We start from the raw sequence: 21827 nt of genomic DNA, 5'->3' as shown, positions 1-21827 counted from the left end.
TGAAAGATCAGAAGAAATGTTTCAGTATAATAGGTATTTTCTACTTGGGAGTGTAATTCCCCTTTTAATTAAAATCAAAGCATTCTGGTGTGATTGTTATCATTCAGATGCACCTATCGGGAATCTGCATCGATAGTGAAGTACCGATTCTAAATACATCAGGGAGAGATTCTTATCTTTGCACATTAATCTTCAAGCAGGTTAGAGTAAGATCAGGGTTACCAGACTTCACCTGCCACACAGACAAAATTTCCCCCAAATATATAGCTGCATGGAATTTCCCATTCCTCTTATCCTGTAAGACCAGCATTATTCCAGCCTATATCACTGCCTCCAAGTTAATCTTCCTGTAAGAGTTACACGCTACCAACAAGTAGCAAGACTGAAGTAGCTTATTTCTGCTTTTATTTCAAAGTTGGGACAGGGAAAGGGCTACACCTAAACCTTTTTATTTTAAGTTGACTCTCTATAGCCAAGTTTTTCGATTTATCAAATCATTTGCCACTGTAAAGAGAAGACAACCAAGTTAATTCTGTCTAGATGTTTGAAAACAGCTTTCTCACCATATCTTGGTTTGGCTGTGAGAAGTTTAATGCATGCATATACAAGGAGGCAATAACTAGATTTACAACAACAGCAGGGTATTTATCAATTTTTGATGGAATGTGTTAAAATTGAAAATCTGCTCTAGAGAAGCTTCCAACAGAACGCCTTTGGCTACACAAAATCATGACTCTCAGAAAAAGGGATTTTGATAAGAGTATACACAAAACCAAACTTTAGAAGAAGTCATCACTCTAGCAAAAGATTAAATGCCTCTGCCTCTTCTTAGAGGAGCTACAAAAACATAGCTAATTTTAAGATGAAGATTATGCAGAGCTGTTGGATAGATTGCTGAACACAGCAGCTGATGTTTACAGTCAAATCCCACCTGGTTGTTAATAGCCATAAATCTCATCAGCATTTTCTACTTTTTGGAATAAAGCTGGATCATTTCTGTCTACTTAGCAAGTCAACATGATATAATTTGTAAATGCCTTATGGAACACTTACCCACAGAGCATTACAGAGTAAACAAGTATCAACATAACAGGGTCACTGGGATGTCTCAAGGCCTGGTTTTCCAGCTAGAGAAAAACTGTAGTTGCCAAGCAGTGGTGACGATGCTGGTAATTAACACCACAACTGCAGCCATAGGAAGAAAGAGCATAAGTCCTCTCAGTATCTGGTGATGACTATGGCCATCAACACAGAAATGCAGAAATTCCTTGCAGCACATTTGGTGCAAAGCCCCTTTCCTTCCTTCCAAGCTTACACTCTGCGACCTTCACTTCACATTTCCACTTTCATGTGCTGAAAGAGCAAACATTTTTCTCTCCTGGCCATGCAGAATTTTGAAGCCCTCTCTCTCATATCCCTCCCACTGGTCTCTTTCCAAGGCTGAAGATCTTCAAGCCAATTCACTCTGTGTACAGAAGCTTTTCTGATCCAACCATCCTGATGCCCTCCTCCAAAGTTTTTCCAGTTTCACCACATCCTTTCTGATACAAAGACCAAGACTGCATCCAGCTATTCAATACGTGAACAAATTACAGATTTACAATTGCATAATTTTGCACTATTTTGTGGGGTTTATTTAATTCTTCTTATTACCAAATTCAAGTAGGAATTGACTGACCCCTACTCCACCTTTGAACAACTGTTTTTGTAGATATACTATAGCCCCAGAATTTTGTTCAAGTGGAAAGTCAGCATTTTACAAGTCATCATTTTCATGCACATCATTTTTTATTGATCAACATGAGGCTTCATTTGTTGTTTTATTACTGAGTCACTCTGACTTGGAAAGTCCTTCTGCAGAACCACAGAACAGTAGAGATTGGAAGGGACCTCTGGAGGTCATCTTGTCCAATCCCACTGCACAAAGCAGGTTCACCTAGAGCAGGCTGCCCAGTGCATCAGCCACCCCTCCCAGTTTTCTGCCATCTGCAGACCTGCTAAGGGTGCACTCCACCCTATTATCCAGAGCATTAATAAAGAGGCTAAGCACTACTGGCCCCAGTATGAACATGTGGGGCACACCACTATTAACTGGCCTCCATGCGGGCTTTGTACTGCTGACCACAACTCTTCGAGCCCAGCAGCTGAGCGAGTTTTCAGTCCACTGTGCTGCCCACTTACCCAGCCCATCTTCCATTGTTTTTTCTACAAGGCTGTTATGGGAGACAGTGTTGAAAGCCTTAATAGATTTGAGATAAACATCCACAGCGCTCTCCTCATCCCTTGAGCTGGCATTTCATTGTAGAATGTGTTTAACCAACCTGATAGCAATTTTTACTTCATAAAACCATGCTGACCACTCATGATCACCTTCACTTGTCTGGAAATGGTCTCCATTATTAGTTGCTCCATCACCTTCCCAGAGACCAAGGGTGAGGTGGACAGGCCTGCAGTACCTGGCTTCTCCTGCCTGCCCTTCTTGGAGAGAGTTGGGACACTTGCTTTCTTCCAGTCCTGAGGAACATCTCCTGATTGCAATAATCTTTCAAAGAGAATTGACAGTGGCCTCACAATGACATGGGCCAGCTTCCACAGCACTCATGGGGGAAAGAAAGTGAATGTCATCCATAATGTTACAAAGGAAAAGGAAAAGAGCCATGGGGTTGGACTAAATCTTGAGAGATCCCTTTCAATCTCAGCTATTCTCTGATTGTGTGGTATAGACCTATCACTAACTTAATATCCAGAAAATTCTGGCACAATGTCTTTTTTAAGTCGGTAGAAAAAAACCAAGAATACAAGAAATAGCCAAAAGGAATTTATTAGACCAGCCTGAGAAAATTTCCCTCTAGGAAAGGACAGGAGGTCACACAGAGGGTTTGAGAAAACAAATAAAGCAATAGAGGGAGATTTAGACTTTCATAAAGATATAAATAGGTCTTATACATCTTCATAAACATCCAGAAAAAACACAGACTGAATGAAGTTAAAAGCAGACAAAAAGTTGATTCAAAAAAACCCCACAAACTTTAAAGCACAATGAGAAATGATCCATCCTGCATTTACTGGCACACAGTGCTTTTATTAATAGCTTTGGAGAACAGAACAGAATGGACCGATTAAACGTGCACATTACAAAGTCAAGATCTACAAATCCACTGACAGGCAAGATTAAATTCATTTAAAAACAATGTACCTTGATGTGCAAGTTTCTAAATTGGGGTAGAAATAGTTAACTGCATGTTGCAAAACAAATAAATCATCCTATTGAGGCTTGTAAACAGTCACATAAACCAAGGCACAGACAAATCCAGCCAACTGACCTGGAATTGATTGGCACCTCAGCTCCCGTGCTGTCCTGGTCACCACGCTTCTAAGCGGTGAAGAATGACCAAGGGAAGAGAAACAACAACAATCGGTGCTCTAGAGGTTATGAGAAATGGTTTAAGAATCTGAGATCTAGCCTTGAGAATACTGAAGAGAAACACCGACAAGTACGTAAAAGCCTTGCTCAAAAACATACAAGAAATAAACAATATACAATAGGAGCTGCTGCAAGACTGAGAATAAACACTTGAAAAATTTTGACAGTAAAGATGCTCTTAGCAGTGGAATAGGTTACCTTGGGAAGTTCTGGCATTTCTATCACCTCAGTTACAAGTTACACGTCTGACACTAATTTTTCATTAAAATTATCCTATTTTAAGAATAGACTAGATGAGATCCCTTCCATTATTCTTATTCTCTTCTAGAATCTGAGTCCTTCAAGAACATTAATGTATTAATTTTTAAGACAGGTTAAAAGACAAGCCTCTACTTCACTGGCAGAATCCAAGAAAGCAAATAATATCTGAGCATCTGCTAATTTAAATGTTCATCTTGTGTTCTGTTAATACTTCACTTTTATACAGTGAGCTGTACTTCAAAAATACAGACCACTGAAACCCATTAATCACAAGAGGTCAGAGGACAAGTTAAGATGGTTGCCAGGAAATAGATTACCTTGGAAAAAGTCTGATTTAACCTACATATTGATGGTAACAGGAGAGGATGGGGAATTTGGGTTCCACTTCAATCTCTTAAAATGAATGTGATCTGTAACACCAAACACTTCCTTATCTGTTATTAAACTGTAACAACATGTACATACAGAATCTGCTTTTCCAGCAGCCTCTACAACAACTAATGTGCCACGTAAGTCAGAAAAATCACTTCCCTGCTGAAAGTGAAGCTTGTGTTTCAATGCATGGAGTCACTAGAATGTTCTTTAAAAGGAAAAACAAGAGTTCGGTACTAGCATTTTCTTTTCAGGTCTAAGAAAATGCTTTTCAGTTTTGCTGAAATTTACAGCTCCAGGCACCAAATATCAAAAAAATGAGTCTAAGTGGCTAAATATCTGTTGAAGTCGGGGAAGGGAAGGGGGGGAGCAGCAGGGGAAGAACAGTATTATAATAAATATTCAGCAATCATCTTAATGTTAGACAATGGCACAAGCCATTGAACGAGCTGAATTTAAAGTCTCAACAGAAAAAACAGCATTTAACACAGATGTGAAGAAAGTGCTTATCTGCAGGAATAGTTTAGAAAAATACAATATTTATCAAATAAAAGGAGGAACTTCAGCTTGAGCAAGAGGATGCTTTGAACTGCATCAAAAAGTATCCAAAAAACAGTCTGCAGTGCACCACGAAGTTGCATTGCTTTATTATGAGCTCAACGTCACAGAGATCCAGAAAGGGCCTGAAAAGGAGGACAATTTCCTAGAAACACGGCTGTTGTAGATCTGTTCTTCAGAAAGAGACTGCTATCTTACCTCCATCAGCACCCTGCAAGTGTCAAGTTCCTTCCTTACAAGTATCATTCATAGGACAGTGAGGCCTCATGGATGGCACTATGGGGTCCCCTCCTGTTTCAAGGCATCTTCCTCAACCCTCATCCAGATAAGGATTTATTTTCATTTAGCAGTCACAAGATTATTAAGAGTCAAACATTAGGTGAAAGGTAACAGCATCGCCTATGTTGGTAACGCTTCAATAAATGACTGTGAAACTGTAGCCTTATAAGCAACCAGATCAAATTCATGAAGGTCCCACTGTGGTTCAGAAGTGACCTCACCCCTGCTGCCCCTGGCATTCGTGTAGCTACCTCACACCAAGCCAACCTGGGACTTGATCTAGCTGAATGCTAACCCTATAACTTTTTTGTAGTAGTAGTATTTTTTGCTTCCAATTGTATTGGCTCTCTACAGAGCTATACAAGCCCAAAGCTACCACAGCAGAGGTGGCACATACGCCTACAGGAAAACCATGGGTAGGGAAAAATAAATTGCCCCTTTCCAGGGCAGCAGGGAGCTATGGCAAGGTTTAATGACCAGCTGAAGTTGATCTAAGATTTCTTTTCTTGGATAAACCAAAGACTGTAGCATCAAAGTAGTATTTACACCCTTGGATAATATGGTTAACTAATGTTGATTTATATGCTCCAAACCCAGAACATTCCTTGGAAGTTAGATAAACCACACACAAATTGCAAGTAATTTTTGAAGGGTCTATAGAGCCTCTATGTAGTTATGGGACAGAAATATTTATTGCATTTGGCATGGAAGTTGCAGTCTGTGAGCACTGGGCAAAAAACAGAAATGGGTGAGCAGTAGAGCACCAGATAGCAAGCAAATTCTTTCTTTTCCTTTCCCAATAAATTATATACAAAGGTGAACAGCTGTCACATTGACATTTCAGATCTGAAATATAGTTAAGAGCAAGTTATAACTAAGGCAAAGAAAATGAATGTCAGAAAGTTTTGTTTTTTCAAATTTCAGATAAGCTCTTTAGCCTTAGGGTTAATCAGAGAGCTAGAGAGCTCTGTTTGGAGTCTAACTTCTCACCAGAAAAATGTTTCTTTGTGTAGTATGTGTGTAAACATGCACAAGTAAGGGTATATGTATTTATATAAATAATATGGCACACCTTTAATTCATTGCCCAGGGTAATCAAAATACTAGTGGTCCTTCAGAGAATCTTTTTCTTCCTGTATTTAGCAACACCAATTAAGAGGAGGAACCATCTGAGCAGCATACCCTGCAAAGCAGCTCCACAACCTCACCCTGCAGTCAGCAAGGTTTCTGATCTTCTCCAGAGGTACCTGATGGAGATGTAGGTTCTCCATGGCAAAGTTAGCTGCTGCACATCATTAGCAAATTGTCCATTGTTAGCTGCTGCACATGATTACCAAATACCCAGCTGTCAAGTTAATTCAGCTAATGATAATACCAAGGGAGTATAATCGTAGTCTGACACATGACTGCTTCACATGCTGCCAGATTGCATGCAGCCAGGGAAGGTGAATAGGTGAAGCTATAGCATAATGAAAACAAGCTCAAATTATCTCTAGTCTATTAACATATTTCTCATCACAGTCCAGTGACACTGATGACAATTCCCAAAGTCCAAATCTTTTACCTTCACATACCATCACAACTAAGGACTCTGCACTGCAGCCATGCAGATACATGACAGCTGCTTCAAAAGTTCAAAATATTTCAAGAAAGGGATGCTGGTCAATCCAAAGACCAGTTGTCCACAACATTTCTGAACTAAACACAGAGAGTGCCTAGATAAAAACTTTTCTTTCTATAACCAGCACTATTTCTCTTAACTTCCTCTCTATGCAGAGCAGCTAAATATTTAAAAGTTCAAGCATTTAATATTCTCAAGAAGAGGCATAAAAGTTATGCAACAACAAAAACCAAAAGAACCAAGATCTGCCCCCAGAAGGCCCTGGCTATCAGATCAATATAAAGTAAAATGGCAGGAGAGAGAGAGAATCATGCACTAATTTGGATTTAGCCTACAGGGATTCTTCAGTGTTTCTCCCTAAGTGTTCAGACTGCTAATAAAAGCCCTAATTCACTTCCACAAGCACTGGAAATGGCCACACTTTACACAGCCACACACAAACAGGATGTATCTTCTGATGAAAATCTGTTTTGTAATCAAAATCTTGATTGCTTCATTTGTGGGGAGAGGGAAGGTGGATCAAGAAATATAAACATACACAGAAATTATACAGCTACAGATTCCAAGTTTAAATATGAACCCACAGAGATTATATTCAGAGAACGAGGACCAGCTATAACATCCCCAACCACTTCATGTGACAAAATAAGATACCTGCAGCTGCATATTGCTTACTAAAAATTAAAACCGGTACCATTTATCTGCCTGCCAGCACTGTTTACAAAGTAATGGGACTGCCTCTCCTTCCCCCAATCCAAAAAAAAAAAGTTATATTTAGAATCTGTGCTTTTATTTCACAAACTCCAAGACATGCCATAGCCTGTGCATCCTCTCCAGCATCTCAAATCTGACCAAGCACAGATCACACAAGATACTGTATTTATTGCACTAACGCTGTGAGAAGGATATAGGTTTATAGCACAACCACCAGCACAACAGATATTTAATATTTAAGGCAAGATCAACAAGACAGAACTTCCTTCGACCTCTACAGACAGCCCATTGCCAGTAAGTTAGGAACAGGAGCATTCTCACTGCTATAAATAAATGAAGCATTCGAACAACAGGGACCATTTCGGTTCCAACAGAAAAGTGTTCAGATAAACCATGTATCTCATTTGTACAGACATTTCACGTACAATGAGAAGTATTTGCATAGTTTCTTTGTCCTCCTCCTCTAGCCAAGTAACGAGAGTACGAAATACATTCAGGACCCACAGGGGAAGAAAAGGCTTTGTTAATCTATTAGATCCCTAAGCAACTGCCATGCTCCAGCATCACTGGTTAGTTGATAGCCAGTCTTTACAAACCAGAAACAGGCCTGCATCTGGTACCCCAGCCATACTTCTCTGGATTATACTCACCCATTTGCTCCACAATTTCAGGTGGAAAAACTCGAGAAGCAAAAGCTCGCCGGAAAATATCTGAGAATTCTTTGTCCAGGCCCCCAATGCCCATTTTCTCAAAATTCCAGTCTGGGTTGATGATGGACTGGCGGTTCTCCTTGGTCTTGGATTTACCTGGAAAAAAAAATAAAAAAAAAAAAATTATTTCAAACACGTAGCACAGCAGAATTATAGCAAATAAGTACAAACACTGGAGCAATTCTACCAGGTCAGACCCATGTCCAGGTAACTGGGTTTGGTTTCATCACACAGGAGGATGCACTGACAGGGCAGTATACCAGAGATTCAGCTTCCTTAGGAAACTATTTTCACAGCCTTCCAGCCATCCTGTTCAGGGATTTCTCAAGTCAGGTGTTGCTCCTATGTATTTAAGAACCCACAGTAGATTTCTGTGACCCAAGTTTACCAAAGTCCCTCTGGACCCATGTAAACTTTGTACCCAAAGTCCCTTACAGCTTCGAGCTCACCACGCCTGCTACTGCTTGCACAACCAAACACCTCCTTTTGCATGTCTGAGCCAGCTCCTACCAGCTTCATTTCATGTCCCCCGAGTCTTAATCTGAAGAGACAGTAAATACTATCAGTATTCACTCTCTTTCAGGCTACCTGGGATGATAATAGGTTTGTCCTGTATCTCAGTCATGCCCTTTCCAGACAGAGTCCTCACCACTTCTTCCTTCCTTACACAGCAGCTGCTCCACACTTGAGCACCCTTGTTCTCTCAGTCTTCTCTATTTCTACTACATCCTTTGACAGACAGGCAGGCTAGAACTACATGCACTGTGGTTTATCTGTATCTTTAATACAGGTACAAAATTATGCTCCGCTTCGTTCATATTCTTTTATTAATAATGTGTAGTAATTCTTAGCAACCACGCTTAATAGTCCTTAACAACAGAGCTCAGGCTGCTACTGAACATGGGTCCAGCATTTCCTTGTAACTATCATACCTGGGATCTTGGCCCAAAACAGCAATCATTTTTGACCAAAGTTAGGAATATTCTTCCTCCCATGCATCACTTCACATTTATTTGTATTGAATTTCCTCTGCCATTGTATTTCTTAGTCACTGAGCTCCATAAGAGCAAGCTTTGTCACCTCATTACTCAGCCTTTTTTCCAGCTTATTCAATAATTATCATGAAAAGCAAAGGCCCCAGCAGAGATTCATGCTGAACTCCACTGGCACTGACTGTTTACTTCTACCCTTTCAACACTCAATACCCATGCAAGGTCCTTCTCTCTTACTGATCTCTGTTTATCTTCTTTTTAAAGAAACTTTGATAAAGAACTTTGCTGAAAGAGCTTTGAAAAAGAAGCAGACTATGTGAGCCCTTATGACCGTGCTTTTTGATTCCTGCAGTGAACTCTGGTGGGACCATGAGGTAGGACTGCCCTAAAAGAAGACAGGCTGACCCTTCCGAGTGCACCATCTTTATAGAAATATCCACTCATTTAATTCTTTATTACAATTTTTATTCATTTTTTTCTGTACAGATTTCAGGTTCAAAGATCTGCAGCCCTCCAGACCTCCTCTGGAATCCTTTTAAAAACAGACAGCACATTCATCATCTTCCAGTCCTCAGGTACAAGAGCATTTTAAGGTTATACAAAACGATTACAAGGTCAGCTAGTTCCTTTACAACTCAGAATAATAAAAGCTGGTCTTGGACAAATACCACTGTTCATTTTGCCTGTTTGTTCCATAACCTCTTCTAGAGCTACTTCAAGTTGAGTCAGATCCCCTAAGCAAAGGTTTCAGTCTCCATGCAAGAGTGGAACAGCCCCCCCCCCCCTCCTTCCTGCTGACAAATCACACAGGTTTTTGTCTTACAGACCTCCTTATTCCCTTCTCAGAGAAGCTTTAAAGTAATCAGGACATTCAGGAGGTAGACAATAAGCACAAATGCTACTTTAAAGAATACTGCTGAGATGCTAACAGTCAATCCATGTAGTCTCACCTGATGTTTATTTGAGGACATTTATAAACAAGCACTGACACTGTTATCAGTCAGATCAACACTGGCAAATGGCTGTCAGCAACATCACTTTGCTTAGTGAAGAAACCACCAGTAATATAAAAATCCAGAGAGAAAGCAAAGACCTGAAAATTATCTTTAACTCATGCAGAAACTGGATGTCCTGTATTTTCTTGGATTTACACAGTGCTTTACAGGACTCACCTTGGGGATCATTATCTTCCCTAAATAGCCAGTCATGGGCAACTACCACTGTGCATTTTGTTGATTTGTTCCATAACCTCTTCTAGAGACACTTCAAGTTGAGTCAGATAATGAGCTAGCATCTAGAAGTCCAGTAAACAGACTAAATAAAAGTTCTGTGTTAGCTGAAGTAGACTGTTATTAATCTTGGACTAAAGAGACCTGGAATCAATACTTCAATTCCTAGTGCAGCAAAATAAACAAACAAGAAAATACCTCTAACACACACCTTAGGGACAACATGGTAGAACGTACAACATATAGTACTAATGCACAGTGCCATGCAGGGCAGCCATGAGCACTGATTCACTGATCACTGTGTGTTTATCATCTCATCACTCCACTACACTTTTTAGATCAGACCACTCAGCCAAGGATGTTTCTCTTCCTGTAGAGCTTAGCCTACACCTCCCTCTTCTGGCTGCATCTGATCACAATAAAATTCTTGCAGATCAAATTCAAACATCATCCATTGGTTTTATAACACATAATTTTATGCTAAGTAGAAGAAATAGAATTGGCTTTATTTTTTTAATGATCACAATTCTTTTCTATTAAAAAAATAAAGGTCCTTTTTTGAAGGCAGCACTCAGTCACTGTACTTTTATCTCCTCTCTCAGAATTTAATTATTCACAACTTTACAATTCTCCAGAGACTAACAAAGCACATCAAGTAGCTCTGCCTCAGATCAATGAGGAGATTAAGTAAAGTACAAATCTGACAGAAGTAAATTGAGGCATAAGCAACTCTTCTGCCTTGTCTGCAGACAATGAAATTGAATCACAGTGAAGGATTTCCATTTCCAATCAATCAGCTCTCCCACAGGGCCTCTCTTCACACCTGTACACGCTAGGAGGAAGATCACAGGTCACTATGTGGTTTTGACTATTAACCAAGTAAAATATCACTGCTTGCTCTGATGCAATAAATTGGATTATGTTAATACCTCAAGCTGTTCTATCAAAACACAATAAAAACTAAATGGGCTGTAACCATGTAATCACAGGTATGAACTAATTGCCCATGCAAGTTTCATTCAGTGCTCTTAAAACCTGTATCCCTGTTAATATGCTTAATTACAGTCACCTACAATTCAGCCTACCGGCCTCTGGTGGGGTTTTTTTAGCACAGATGACTGGCTGTGCTTTCAGATAAAAATGTCCATGTAAAATGCAAGGTATGTGGTTACACAACAGCCTCAGGTCTCCCTATTTTTTGGAGCAACTGTAGCACATGAAGCAGACAACTACAAAACATGAGGTCACAGCCTCGTATTTGAGGCAAGATGGCACTTCAGGGCAGCATCAAAACTCAGCCTCCGCCACAAACTCCTGCAACGCTGAATGAGTTGAATACTACTTTCTTAAGTGGCTACTACTCCCATATGTTTTATTTCTGTAACAAATACTGAACGTACTGAGCATTCCCAGTCAAGATAAGCTGTGCTTTGAAGCCTACTGCAAAAATAGTAAGTATTATAACTCAACTGAGTGGTCATCTGAGCTGGTCAGGTTCACTGAACCCCCAACTCACAGCAGCCTTCACCTGCCACTTCTTATCTGTGGAAAAGCAGAGCAAAACGAGACGTTTTCTTAGCTCACAGACTCCAGGAAGAGGGAAAAAACAGGAAAGGAAAATGAAATAAAAGTGTCTGTTCAGGTACAGGACTTGAATCACACCCAGAAAAGAATGCCTAGCTCCATATTACCAGCAGGGGAGGCATTTGTAACTGTAGGGTTGCCAAGTACCATCCACTTCGTAACACTGATAGGAAAAGGAGCAGCCAGAGTAACAGAGTGTGTATCTGTTCTGCAGGATGGCCACCATGGTCCCACGGCACACAACAAAGCCAACTGCAGGGAAGTGGCCCTCACTGCCCACTTTGTGGTCCAGGCCCCCATCATTCAAGCTGATGGCTCTACAGGAACACACCAGATTCCCCTCTGGCCCTACACCAGTTTCTTTCTAAATGAATGTGTGGAGGACACACCAATTATTACCTGGTTTCTTTGCTAGTGAGCTCTGAAAATGTACATAAAGATTTGTTTTGTTGAGGTTTTAGAAACTGTCTCTTTAAAAAAAGTTCATAGTTTTGTTAATAATCTTGCTGTGTGAAAAGCTAACACACACACAATGAACCCACTGTGCTGTGTTTCGCAGCTGTCATCAGTTTCTGAAGGGGACTTTAAGAAGTAAAGAAAACTGAAGTGCTCTTCAGAAGCTGTCCTCTCTCCTTGAAGAGGAGATCTCAGAGACAGGATTTCCAAAAGCTTTACACTCCCTTTGAAATTCTGGCTACACATTCAAAAAAGTTCTCAATTTTCTATTTCCCTGCTGTTTCAATTAAATTCAATTATAAAGGTGTTGGCTTGTTAGTATCTCTGATCTGTCATTCTCTGATGTTTAAAGAGTTAGAACACTTCAACTAGCTGCTGTCTTTTGCTGGATCTACTGGACCATTGTGCCTTTTTAATATAGGCCTAGGAGTGCAAGTTAACTTCTCAACTAATTTGATTTGCTGTTGTCAGAACCTCTCAGTCACACTCACCTTTCCTCCTAGCTGTGTCTGCGTTATTTTGGATACACCATGGTGATAAAATGGTATAGAGATCCACAGAACTGCTCTAGTATGTTGGTCAGTTGTGGAGCTTCATACTGGGAGGACAGTGAATTTTACAGAGCCCCCATTCAGAAGCAGAAAGATCTGCTGGAGGGATGACGTCTTCTCAGTGCAGTGGCTTTCAAGAGAATCCTGAGTATCCCCCAAACTGTTTCCTAAAGGGTGCGACAGGTTCCTAAGGGATCAAATCCACTCATCTGGTAGTTTAAACAGATAACCTGGGAGACATTTTGAGATGCAGTTTTCAGTGGATTAGGTCAACTGATGTAACCAGAAAATCAAACTTTGAAGCATACAAGTCTTGGAGGCCTGAAAAGCAGCAAACTTCAAGCATTATTTATCTCCTTGCATACAGTGGCACTTACCAATCAGATTGAGAGAGGAGTTCTCAGCCTTTTCAAAAGCAACTTGGCTGTTTCCAAGAACCAAACCAACCTCAATCTGCAAGAGGGAGGGAAACAAATAATTACACTGAGCCATTAGACTCAACTTCAGATTGGTCCTTAAGCATCTCCAAGCACATCTTGGCAAGAAACAGCAGAAAAGCTATACTACAAAAGTCAGTGGGAAGAACATGAAATACCAACACCTCCTCTAAACTAACATCACTGAACACAGAAGCTCATCAGGTATAATAAACTGGTGTTTTTAAAGTCATTTGTTTAGTTCAAAACACAGTATTTTACTTCAGCAAGATCTAGCAAGTAAAGAAGGAAATAAAATCATGTCCTTTCTCCAGAAGGAAAAATAAAAACTGGACATATCTGGAAGACAAAAAGGCTCAAGAGAGGACATTTCCATGAATTAGTACATAAAGACCAAAAGATATTCCCTGTATCTTCCCCAGCCCTGCACTTTAGCAGGTGCAACTCTAAGCTCCCAACTACACAAGCACAGGAGACTGCATTAAACTACAATGTTCCTTATCTTCTCTCAGGCAAAAGATGCAGCCAGGTGAAACAAATATGCAACTTCTCTAAATGCAAGTAACCTAAATTCATCCTTGTAGCAAGATGTGATCAGTACTTGAATCTCTGCAGTTCCTAGGGAACAAACATGAATTCCTGTGAGCCTACCTTCTGCTTTTTGCTTGCTCCAGACTCTCCTTTGAGAATGCTTGGGTCCATAGCTTCCATGTCCTTTACCAACAGGCCAAAAAGTTTGTCATTAAAGCTGAACACAAGCTGTGGAAAGAAAAAACAGAAGGGGACTTTAACTCGTTAAAAAAAAAAAAAACTAAAAAGGATTTTGAGAAGACTACTAAGACTTGAAGAGAGTGTCTTAGTCTGAAGACTAAGCTTACCACACAACAAATTCCAACACAGTTTTTACTCTGTAAAGGTCTGGTGTACTGAACATGTCCCTTTCAAGTCCCACACTTAAGGGTAACAGATCAGAAGTGGCAGAACATGAAGTCAATTGGAAAAACTCAAGAAAAATTCTCCTTCCAAGAAAAACCCCTCTTTCCTCCCTTCTCCTCTCCAGCTAAATGTTCTATATCATCTCTTGACATTTTCCTCTCACTTTAAATATTGGTGTTAGGCAAGGAGAACAATTTAGCTCAAACCTTTTTGATCTTTCACATTTCAGTTTGACAAGGATACTTCAAAAATAATGCTAACGAGAGACAGAATGAATATTGCGAGAAGCAGGGGCCATCCCACAGAAAAGCAGGCTGTCAATGCTCAACTCCTTTTCTCCAAGACATTTGCAACCTGCAAGTTGTAAGCTACTATGAGATAGACCTCAACCTGTCCTAAGAATATGGCAAACCAGAGGTTATTGCAGATGTTTGCAGGGGCAGAAGTCCAACTGCTGCAGAGCTGAGAAGGCGCAATTATAGGGGCATCAGCATTCAGAAATCCCTAAGTCAAATGCTTCACACCTATTCTATTACTGGAGTTCACAGAATAGCAATAAATGTTACAATAATACACTGCACTTGAAAGGTGCTGAAGAGAATTGATTAAAATTCGTATTCATTTTGATCATATGTAGAAGGTAGACAAAAGTGACTTCTCAAAAGATTCCAGGAGCTGCCATGCTTATATCCCACCAGGCACAACGGAGAGAGAACCCAGCTCTCTCAAGCCTTGGGATTTTCCTCACAAAAGCAGATTTCTTTACATAAGGAAAAGGAAGACCTTAAGCCACTCTGCTCGTGCTCTTCGTGAAAGTCATGATGGTTCAACTTTGCATAAAGAAATCATTCACACAATAAACAATTTCTGCCTATAAGCTGTCCTTTGCAGCACAGTCAGTACCTAGGCATTCTTCAGTATTTTACACCACTCTAGTACAAGCATGCACCTGTTACTTATGAATTCTCGCCCTAAAAAACAAAAAAACCACACCTGCTGGCCTACTGAGAAGGCTTGGCTGTTGAACTGCTGGATGAATTCTGCAGCCATCTTGTCTGTGTCGTAGGGGTTGGAGTCAATGTTCTTCTTCTGCAGAAAATCTATCTCAATTGTCATTGTGCCAATACACTGCTTAGCCTTGTCAAAAGTGTATGGGGAAACTGTTAAAAAAAAAAATAGAAGCAGTACATTTCAGAACAGCAAGGTCCCCCCACAACATATTAAACATACTGCAAGTTTGGCAATACATGTTTTTCCATTCATAATGAGTACTTAATAAAATTGAATATATTATTTCTGATAGAGACCAGTATTTCTCTTACACCCATGTTCTATTACAAAATCAAAAATATAGCAAATGTATCTCCACTGCATTTCTTTAAAAACTCTGATAGTCTTCTTTAAAAGAGCTCAAACACCATACAGGTTTTGGGGGATGAAGACAATGAAAGCAAATTCATACAAGCTGTAGTATCACGATAGCTATATCTACATCTAAGGGACTGGAGGACACGTCTTCAGAAAGCCCAAAAGGAAGAATTAAGAGTAGTCTTGCCAAAAAAAGCAATGACAAGAGGTCATAACGGGTTTTCTGTAGCAACAGATTGACTAGTTCTTCTCCAGATTCAGTAGCAGAAAGTTCGATTACCTACAAATTCAAGTGCAGCAATATGATCTATCAGCAATATGATCTATCAGGCTGCTACAGCCCAAAATGAAACATCAAATACTCTTCACCTCTGACACAGAAGAAATAGCCCCTACCCCAAAGGTGCACTTGGGCCTATCCCAGCGTGCCCCAGGTTACCTTCAGTAATGCAGAATCAATTGAACAGCCCTTGAACAGGGGCAGAAAGCAAAGTGGCATGGAAGGTACCTCACAGTCATTGCCAACTGCACCTAATGTACACAGGTCTCCAATTACATCATGGCAAGAACAAGAGGCCACTTAGGGCTGTTGCTGCTGGAGGAAAGAGGATAGAGAGGAAAGAGGATAGAAAGAGAAGAGCATGGTCCACAACTTCAGGGATACTGCCTCAGCATAACTGATCAGAAGGACAGGATCTCACAAAGCAGACAGTCCTAGTAACTCACAGACCAGCACGCAGCAAAGGACAGAAGCAGATGTTTCTCCAGAAGACTAAGGAACATTATAGGTTTGCTTTGAATCTAGAGAAGAAAGTCTCATCTGATACAAAAGTCACAGCTAAGGATAACGCAGTAGGAGGTGAATAAGAGAACTGTATTTCACGCATAAACTACTATTTCCTATCAAGCCTCTTGGCAGTAGAATGGTTCCAGAAAAAATCTGCAGACTCCTGGGAAGATGTGACATCAAAACAAACATCCAGCATGCTATGATACATGACTGTTCAAGTTAAAAGAATAAAGAGAGCCTGTCTCTTGCTTAAGTTGTTACCAGAAGACACACAGGACATCACAGCATGCCCATTTAACGTCCTTCCTGGTATAAGAATAGGCCACCTAGAAATGAGCTGTCAAAGATCTTCCAGGAAACGGGGATAAAGATGAAACACTAAACCGTTTCCTGAATTGAGGTGTATCTACTGTGTCGACTAATTATTTCAAAAAAGGATATGGCAGCAGGGTTTCACATCTGCCCTAGCTAAGGAAGGAGGAACTTTGGTCCTGCTTTGGCACAACAGGAGTTCTTCTTACCTTGCACATCACTTCAGGGCAGTTATTTCTTTTTACTTGCCTAATCTCAGGGCTTTATCAAACAAAAGATTCCAGAAAGAACACCAGTCCCTAGATCTGCTCACATCTCAGAACTGCGGTGTCACCTGACTACAAGTAGCCCTTACATCAAGGACTGAATGCTGGGGATGTCTGGCACCAAGGAAAACCCTAACACAGCACTGGAGATGCAGTCCAGTGAGCAACATACAGCACCAGCTCGAGCCCGTAACACCCTAGAAAGGGAGAGGCAGGCTGAGACGGCAGCAGTGACCTCCTGGAGCTGAGGCTGCCAGCCCCCGGCTCCAGGTGAGCAGCTCCTCCTGTAACACGGAGGCTGAGGAAGCTGAATTGTGCTGAAAGGGAGACAACAGCGTCCACTCGAGGCACTCAACCCTTCCACAAAGGCAAACACAAGATTCACTGGTCTGGAAAACTTTCACAATATCATTAAGGGCTCAACGGGACTCAGCTTCACTGCACCGCTAAGCACTGGACTGCATTTAAAACTGACATTTAAAACATAGTTTTCATATTATTAGGGGAACAAGACAAAAAGAGAGTTATGGTAAATCACTAGTTTTATGAATACTTCTCCCTACCTGTAGAATAGCATTACAAATCCTTTATACTCAGCAGGGAGTCATATGGCATTTAGTCACTCTGCATAAAATTACCACATTATTTTTCTCAATACATGTTCCCACGTAGTTGGTAAGTTTATAGCAAGGTCTAGTACAAGTACAATCACAAATCTGCTCTAGCAGCTAATCATGCCGAATATTAGTGTTTCTTTCCCCAAATAACTTCAGTTCTAAAAAGCATTTATCTGTAAGCCAGCTGGCACATGTACTATTAGCAAGCAAACAAGGGGGAGAAACATTAATTTATGGGTCTCCCCCCTCATTACAGGTTATTCTTCAGTTTAACAAAACAAAACACAATCAGCTAGCAGAAAGAACTGAATTCCAAGCAAGTTCTGGGAGGCATCTAGTTGTGTAGAGAGGCAAACAGACCCACTCTAATTTGTCACTACAAGAGATGCACAAAGCCATCAGACTTGACACTCAAGAACTGATCCATGCCCATGGACTTGCTGAGACCAAAGGAGCTGGGAAAACAAGCAGCCAAGGAGCCAGCTTCCCCAGCTGTACCTCACAGCCACAGCTGTACCGCTTCTCAGACCAGGCCCTCCTCACTTTTTGACCCAGGATGCAGCCATCAGCTCTGCCCACTATCCTCAACTGAGAGAAGAACTCCCCGAAATCACTGTCAACACCTCGAATGGCAAAACAGCAGCCTAACAGTTTGCTCCACCTCATGACCGTGAGCCAACCAGCCATTAGAGCAGGCTTCATCACAGCAACCTCATCAAAGAAGAGGTTGAGATGGCTCCCCCCAGGAGCACACAGGTAACTGCTGATGGTCGAAAGAACAGACACGATCCATTGCCTTGATCTGCTGTTGCAAAGGACATGGAGCCCCTCCTGCAGCAAGCTGCTGCCAGGAGTTTGGTCACTACTCCTGAAGCTACAGACAGCTTAAACAGCAGCACCTATAACTGACAGTCATGCCAATCGTCCATAAACCAGATGTAACAGTGACAGACAGCACAAATAAATAAAAGATACAGCATGCAAGCTGAGACACAAATCAGTCTCCTCTTCGAACACTGGCAAAGGCTTGTCAGGCTGAATTAAGACATGACATTGGAATACAGATCTTCAATTTGCACAAACTCGAGATGGCATCCATTTCCCCTTCATCATCCTGCAGAATATTCTAGTCAGTTATTAGTGACAACATCTGCGCTACTCTCAAAGCTCCGGCTATCCAGAGCACACTGCTGGCTTTTGGCAACTCTTAGCACTAAAACTTCCTCACTCGCAGTACTCAAATTCAGATGCCAAGAATATCCTCAACAACAACAGCTGTTTTCTGTTAGCTGGTAAGTGCTCTCCAAAGCCACAAGACTATGCAGGACATGTTAAATGTTCACATTTGCATGTGGACACTGATGTCCCACACAGAGCTATTCTGGTACCTTCAGATGTCTGCTAGTATAACAGTCAAAGTAGTCCCCCAGGTTCTGAAAATGTTGAGAGACAAAAAGCCTGCAGATACAAGAGCAACTTCCTTTGACTAATGAGGGTGTCCCATTTTTGAGGATCTGAGATTTTCCAATTCAGTTTCACTTCAGTATGGAAACACAGAATTCAGCTTTTATAAACACAGGTCATGATCGTGCTGCTGACTGACTTACCATCTATCTCTTGTCCGATGGAAAGTCCAGCCCATTTTCTCTGTAAAAACAAGACAAAAACTTCAGAAAGCCTGTCCTTCAGTAGTACAAATGCTCACTCAAAGTCAGCATCCTCACTCAGAAACACAGGCTCCCCCATGAGAACCTTAAGAAGCGGCAAAAAAGGGCAGAATGGGATCTTACATAGGTCAAACCAGAGTAATAGGAAACAAGTCAAAAAACATGGAATCACTTCTATTAATAGTTCTATCTTCTGACCTCAGGAGGCTGTTCTGTCAGACCTCCTTCATGTTATTGCTCACCCCACCATCTCGGAGGCACAAGTTGCTGTACTGGGCTTTTTGTCATTCTTTTCACTCCCTACCAAAGCTCAGGTGCTGATCCCACAACAGGTAGTGCAAGATGCAAGAAAGGCTGTTACACACCCCACGATCATTTTAAAAGCTTACATGTTTACACTAGTTGCAGAAAATTATTGTAATGTGCTTTAAGGTATAATACCACCTAAAATAAAACTTGTTCAGACAACTAGCAATAATGAACCTGTTCAAATCCTTTAGGTCCCTTCAAATTCCTTTAAAAATATTTGTGCAGCACAGAACTGCATAAGAAGTGGGAAATGGTTCAATAATTATGTGACACGAGAAATCTGTGACCTTTACTGTGTCAAAAGCTCAACTTGGTAACTGCAAAAATGGTATTTTCCCAATGGCTCTTGTGTTACAGATTGGCTAGTGAGTGTTTACAGACCACATCTCAGGCTATGCAGTATTCACAGTCTCCCAAATATCTAAACCTTAGAGAGGCATAAATCACAAAAATATGTAAGTATCATTACACAAGGCTCTAATAAGATCACATTTGAAATATTTTACTTTGTAGTCATTTATGTTTGACTTTTTATCTGGAAGGAACGAGTCTGGGAGAAGGAGTACAATGACCTTTCTTAAAAAAAAATGAAAATTTCCCCCTATACTCCCTCTCCAATATGTTCATGGTTCAACCTTAAGGAAAGAATTCCCTCAGCTTAACAGAGATCAACCTGTTAGAAATCAAAGTCCAGAGCAGGAAGTCTTACATGTACTTACTGGTATTCCCAAGAAGGTGAAAACAAATTTTGTTTCCATATTTAAACTCATGCTTCACAACTCCCACTGTTTACCTCCAAGACCAAGAAGAATTCTCCCCCTCCCCTTGACACTCCAATTCTTCAGTAAAGGATATCCTAAACTCATCTTCCTCTGACGAACCAGACACTGGCGACCATAAGTGCAGGCACACCGGTACTCCTGCAAACACTGGGCTTTACTTAAACCCTCCAGGTTAAGCCTATGAAGCCTATCACCAAATTTAAGGACAGCAAGGAAAGCTGTCCAAGTCCTGCTAGAAAGATTAGTTAGGATCTTTTCTGTGGCAAGAGATACAGCTCAATTCCTGTGTTCATTTGGGTGTTTTCTGCTAAGAAGTTTGTCATCACTGCACTGTTCTTCATCTTCTGGACACTGCAGTATACAAATTTTTTCATGCCTTTTGGTCTTTAAGCCTAAGGATTAAGATTATTACAGTGTAAAGGTGGTCAAGAACTTTATGTGCATAATGAAAGCACAACAAACAGATGTCCCTGGAGGTTTTAAAGCCTGCGTCCTCTACCTGACTGTCTGCAAACACGTAAGGTAAACACACGTTTTGTGTAACACTGGTTGCAATTATCCAAAGCTTCGGGAAGTACTGGAAATTAAAACTCAGCATCAGGAATACTCAAATAAAAGTTTCATCTATGAGCAGCTGTATCTAACATAGTCACTTCTTAGAAGTAAGCAACCTACCTTATTCCTTAGAAGGAGAGTTCTCACAGTTCTACAACAACTAGAATCTACAAAAATCAACCCCAAACCAGGAAGGCACCTACTTTAACCCTACGACAGAAATGTCTTCTACTGGTAACTGCTTTTCAGTCTGGACATCACCTATTCACCCAGTCATCCAGACAATCTGAATTTGCTCAACATGCCAAAACACAAGAGGATATTTTGGGGCCTATGTGAAGACATCTGTTGAGGAAAAAAAAAAAAGTATTGTGCCTGCAGCAGAGACTCAGCTTCTAGACCAGCTACTAGCAGGAAAACATGAAAGCATTAAATCAGTGACTGTGGTTGTTGCAGTTTTACATTATGTGACTAACTGCATAAGCCTGTTAAAGGCTGCAAGATCCATTTCTCTGTTTATAAGTTAATTGTATTAATTATTTATTCTAACCATCATTTAACATGTGATAACTTGACTTAAAGAGGAGACAAGTTAAATCTATTTTATACATTTCATTTCACTTTTCATCTAAATACACAATGACTGAACACAGCCAAAACTTCTGGCAGGTCCTTAAAAGAACAACACAGCAAAGAAAACTCTTTAAAGTCAAGGAAAACCAGGGAACAATAAAATTCACAAGGAACAGCAGACATTGCTTAAGATTTTATTTTTTAAATAGTTTGTTTCTGGTTGCTTTTTAAAAGGTTAAATTTTAAAACCTCTCCTAGTATCTTTATCCCACCATGAGCTAAAAATAGATCAAAGTAATATAAGCAAGTTTGTTTCAGTTATCATAAAAGTCTCCTTGAACTTTTGCTGTCAGAAATTAAATTTGCAGCCTACACTTACACAGATATCTCCCTTCAATTAGAAGTTATCTTCAATCCTGATCTCCAGAGAGATTTTGCTTATTCTATAGCAAAACGGTAAGTCA

General features: G+C 40.5%; 1 protein-coding gene across 2 annotated transcripts in view; it reads right to left on the bottom strand.

Annotated features, from left to right (window-relative positions):
• The window catches only part of NSF (N-ethylmaleimide sensitive factor, vesicle fusing ATPase), an 83765-nt gene that overhangs the window by 41890 nt on the left and 20048 nt on the right, over nucleotides 1–21827 (bottom strand). For both annotated transcript variants that reach the window (XM_074926597.1, XM_074926596.1), the window contains exons 4-8: nucleotides 19085–19124; nucleotides 15118–15284; nucleotides 13840–13947; nucleotides 13129–13204; nucleotides 7880–8035 (exon numbers count right to left, since the gene is read on the bottom strand). In XM_074926597.1, the coding sequence (XP_074782698.1) occupies nucleotides 7880–8035; nucleotides 13129–13204; nucleotides 13840–13947; nucleotides 15118–15284; nucleotides 19085–19124 (547 nt within the window). The remainder of the gene's footprint in view (nucleotides 1–7879; nucleotides 8036–13128; nucleotides 13205–13839; nucleotides 13948–15117; nucleotides 15285–19084; nucleotides 19125–21827) is intronic.

This window comes from Athene noctua, chromosome 25 (assembly GCF_965140245.1).
Source record: "Athene noctua chromosome 25, bAthNoc1.hap1.1, whole genome shotgun sequence".
In the NCBI taxonomy this organism is placed as follows: Eukaryota; Metazoa; Chordata; class Aves; order Strigiformes; family Strigidae; genus Athene; species Athene noctua.
This window is presented reverse-complemented; position numbering and strand designations above follow the sequence as displayed.